The sequence below is a fragment of the Benincasa hispida genome, chromosome 5 (genome assembly GCF_027475165.1).
Source record: "Benincasa hispida cultivar pf3 chromosome 5, pf3_genome.v1.1, whole genome shotgun sequence".
Lineage (NCBI taxonomy): Eukaryota > Viridiplantae > Streptophyta > Magnoliopsida > Cucurbitales > Cucurbitaceae > Benincasa > Benincasa hispida.
Window position 1 is genome coordinate 63,301,026 of NC_143482.1, and position 1,763 is coordinate 63,302,788.

Below are 1,763 nucleotides of genomic sequence, written 5' to 3' on the forward strand. Positions count from 1 at the left end.
AAAAACTATTTTTCCTAGTTTTATAAGATTAAAACTTAAAGTAGTATTTGGAACAATTTTCCAACGTTCTTTAAAAAAAAAAAAAAAAAAAAAAAACTATTGTTGGGCCTTGCCCAAAGTGCATACAGTGGAATACTGGCCTCAAAAGCCTAAATATATATCAATTGAACTGTTCTCAATCTAACACTCTTGCAACTCTGAGTGTGAGATACAATTTTGACATTCTTAATCTTACACTCAAAAGAGGAGAGTGTGGATGTTTTCGATGTGTTTAATTTAGTTATAGTACTAACTTCAATATTGGAGCGTATTGGACTTGACACCACATTGATTCTACCCGAATGTCAAAGTCTGTAAGAACTTGCAGCTAACGACAAGAACGGATGAGGCCTAAAAAATTGTTCGACCTTATTATAATTTAAAATTTTGATGCATACAACTTTAAGTGATGAGTACACAAACTATATTAGTAATAAAATATATACAACATGAGTCATAATTGAAGCCCTCTCAACATGGGCACGATTCATCATACAATAATATAATAAAGTAAAGTGGCAATCTCTATGAATAAAAAATTAAAAACAAACAAATAAACATTATGGGATAACGTGTTAGTAAAGTTCATCCAGATACATTGGATGATGAAAAAAAAAAATTTTTAAATTATGAATTTTTGTAAATCAATTCCAAGGCAAGAGATTTTGTCACGCAGCGGTTTAGTCTCCAAATTAAAAACCATGTGCCCAACTCTACCCCTCCCATCTCTTGCCCTGATACGTGGACCTCAAGGGCATTTATGTCCATTTTGACCACTGAAAACAAAGAAAACCAGGGGCTTTTTCCCCTGTTTAATCTGATCTAATTTGTGTGTGTGTATATATATAATCACCAAATCCCAATTCATTTTCAAGCATTCAGAATATTGAAGACGCAAGAGAAAAAAATTGAAGTGAGAGAGCGCAAAAATGAGTTGTTCGAGAAGAGCTTGGGTTGTAGCAGCCAGTGTTGGAGTGGTGGAGGCCTTGAAAGATCAAGGGATTTGCCGGTGGAATCATACCATTAGATCGCTTCAACAGTACGCTAAAAACCATGTTAGATCGGTTTCTCAGGCTAGGAAGCTTTCTTCTCCGTCGGCTACGGCGGTTTCCGATCAGAAGTGGAAGCAATCGGAGGAATCTTTGAGAACTGTCATGTACTTGAGCTGTTGGGGGCCCAATAACTGACCCACATCAGTTGTTTTTTGACGCAGATCATAGTTCTTATCACATATGTATTTGTACAAACCAAAACCAACTCATATCAATGGAAGAGTTTTTATCACATTTCTTTTCTGGTTCTCTTAAAGTTAGAATTTTAATTAGTTTTTTTTCTCCTTTTCTTTTTTTTAGTTTAATGAAATAAGTTATCTTGAGAGATTTGGAAATCTTGGAAGATTGATCAATCTTAATCAATTTTTGGAGATTATACATCACATCATGTATCTTCCATATATTAAGTGATTAACATCTTTTGTCGTCCTATAAAGGAATGTCCTTGTCCTAATTTTTTTTTTTTTTAAGGAAAGGAATGTCCTATTTTTTTTAAAAAAAAAAAAATCTAAAACGAGATTTTAATGGATAGCGTACGTCAATTACCGAAATAATGTTTTACCTAACGGCTTCCACTTGAACATATGTAAATTTGTATGGATGACTCAATTTTGGACCTAAATTTGTATGGATGACTCAATTTTTAGGTCCAAAATGTCAAATGGTCTGTTT

General features: G+C 33.5%; 1 protein-coding gene across 1 annotated transcript; it reads left to right on the plus strand.

Moving 5' to 3' along the window:
- The first annotated feature begins 885 nt into the window (after positions 1-885).
- Positions 886-1,325, plus strand: LOC120078325 (uncharacterized). Its single transcript, XM_039032564.2, has one exon. The coding sequence runs from the start codon at positions 969-971 to the stop codon at positions 1,224-1,226; it is 258 nt and encodes an 85-aa protein (XP_038888492.1). The 5' UTR covers positions 886-968; the 3' UTR covers positions 1,227-1,325.
- The last annotated feature ends 438 nt before the right edge of the window (positions 1,326-1,763 follow it).

What these genes read in the sequence shown, in the direction of transcription:
- LOC120078325 (XM_039032564.2), top strand. Translation starts at nt 969, where the DNA reads ATGAGTTGTTCGAGAAGAGCTTGGGTTGTAGCAGCCAGTGTTGGAGTG.